Raw genomic sequence first — 1,397 nt, 5'->3', positions numbered from 1 at the left:
CATCACTGCATGAGTATTTTATTTCTTCTAAGGAAAGTAATTTCACACTTTACCTGGTGCAGCTGAAGTCTTGACCTATGCTTCAGAGGTTCACCCCCTTCCTCTAAGTGACATGGAGATAATGAGGCGAGGGCGAGTTATCCTGGAGAGAAGAGCACTTCCCCACTCGTCTTCGACCTCAATCGGTGGGGCTTCATCGACCAATCCTCTGCCTAGACCCGTTCAGCGAGGGTCTCCTGCTGCCCGACCTGCTTTATTTGCTCATCCTACTCGCCCTCGGACTGCTCGTGCTCCTCGACCAGCCACTCCCGCTCGTCCCCGGGCTGCCCGTCCACCTCGGCCGGCTACTCCTACTCGCCCTAGTGCTCCCGCTCGCCCACGTGCCTCACGTACGACCCGGCCTACTCCTCCAATACCACTACCCTCGGTTAGTCCTCCTCGAGCCACTTACATCCCCAGTCAGGGCCTTGGTGAAAGGCCTATGGGCCTTGGCGGAAGAATAGGCAATGTCTCCCTTGCCAGTCCTACTTTCAGAGAGGCCTCTCAGGCGGCTTGCAGGGCTTGTGCCACAAATGGACGCCTGAGCCAAAACGCCCCAACTCCCTCTAGACGCCGGGCTCGGTCGTCCTCCGATGATTCTGACTCTGACAATCAGCCGCTATCTCAGAGACATCGGCGCCGAGCCCCTCGCCCGATGTCCGACTCCGGCCCATCATCTATCCCTTCTCCTCCTCCAAATGTAGCTGCCTCTCCTACATCCCCTCAGGCGACTCCACCTTCAATCCCGAGCCATGTGGCTGATCCTCCTACTTCATCCAATAATCAGGCTGAGCCCCCATCGGCTCCCCCTGCCACCTCACAGCACGCTCAGGACGATGAAGCTGGCCCCTCAGAATGACCTTCCACTATCCCGCCTACAGTACCTCCTCAGGGACTTTCTTCAGCTCCTTCTTGTGCAACCGCCGAGCCTTCAGCTACTCCCGGCTCAGCCGCGGGTCCCTCAAGACCCCCTCCGCTTACTTATCAGGATTATTGCACTACTTTTCCTTCTGAGGCACAGTTATGGTCTCAGACAGATGTTCCCACCAGCTCCCTAAAAATAAAAGGTCGCCTGGCCACTATATGGGAAGAAAGCTTGTGGCACATGGATTCATTGCCTTCCCCGGCCCAGATGGATCAATTTGCAGAGTTATATATCAAGGTAACCTTCAAAAATTTCCCAACTGTTGTTTTTCTTGCTCTTATCAGATACTTCTTGCATGTCTCAGGCCTATGCAGAATCTCTAATAATGAACCATTCCTTCCATGCTACTCATCATCAAAATAAGATGTTGCGAGACCGTGTTGCTGAACTGGAATTGCAACTGAATGATCCTGCTCAGGCCAGCCATGCTTTG

At 54.3% G+C, this 1,397-nt stretch overlaps 1 protein-coding gene across 1 annotated transcript; it reads left to right on the top strand.

The window, feature by feature from the left end:
- The first annotated feature begins 481 nt into the window (after positions 1-481).
- On the top strand, positions 482-898 carry LOC122037409 (nucleolar protein dao-5-like). The gene has a single exon (XM_042596879.1). The coding sequence runs from the start codon at positions 482-484 to the stop codon at positions 896-898; it is 417 nt and encodes a 138-aa protein (XP_042452813.1).
- Positions 899-1,397: the final 499 nt, after the last annotated feature.

Source organism: Zingiber officinale, unplaced genomic scaffold (genome assembly GCF_018446385.1).
Source record: "Zingiber officinale cultivar Zhangliang unplaced genomic scaffold, Zo_v1.1 ctg34, whole genome shotgun sequence".
NCBI classification, from domain to species: Eukaryota; Viridiplantae; Streptophyta; class Magnoliopsida; order Zingiberales; family Zingiberaceae; genus Zingiber; species Zingiber officinale.
The sequence above is the reverse complement of the archived record's forward strand: the minus strand, read 5'-3'. Positions and strand labels throughout refer to the sequence as shown.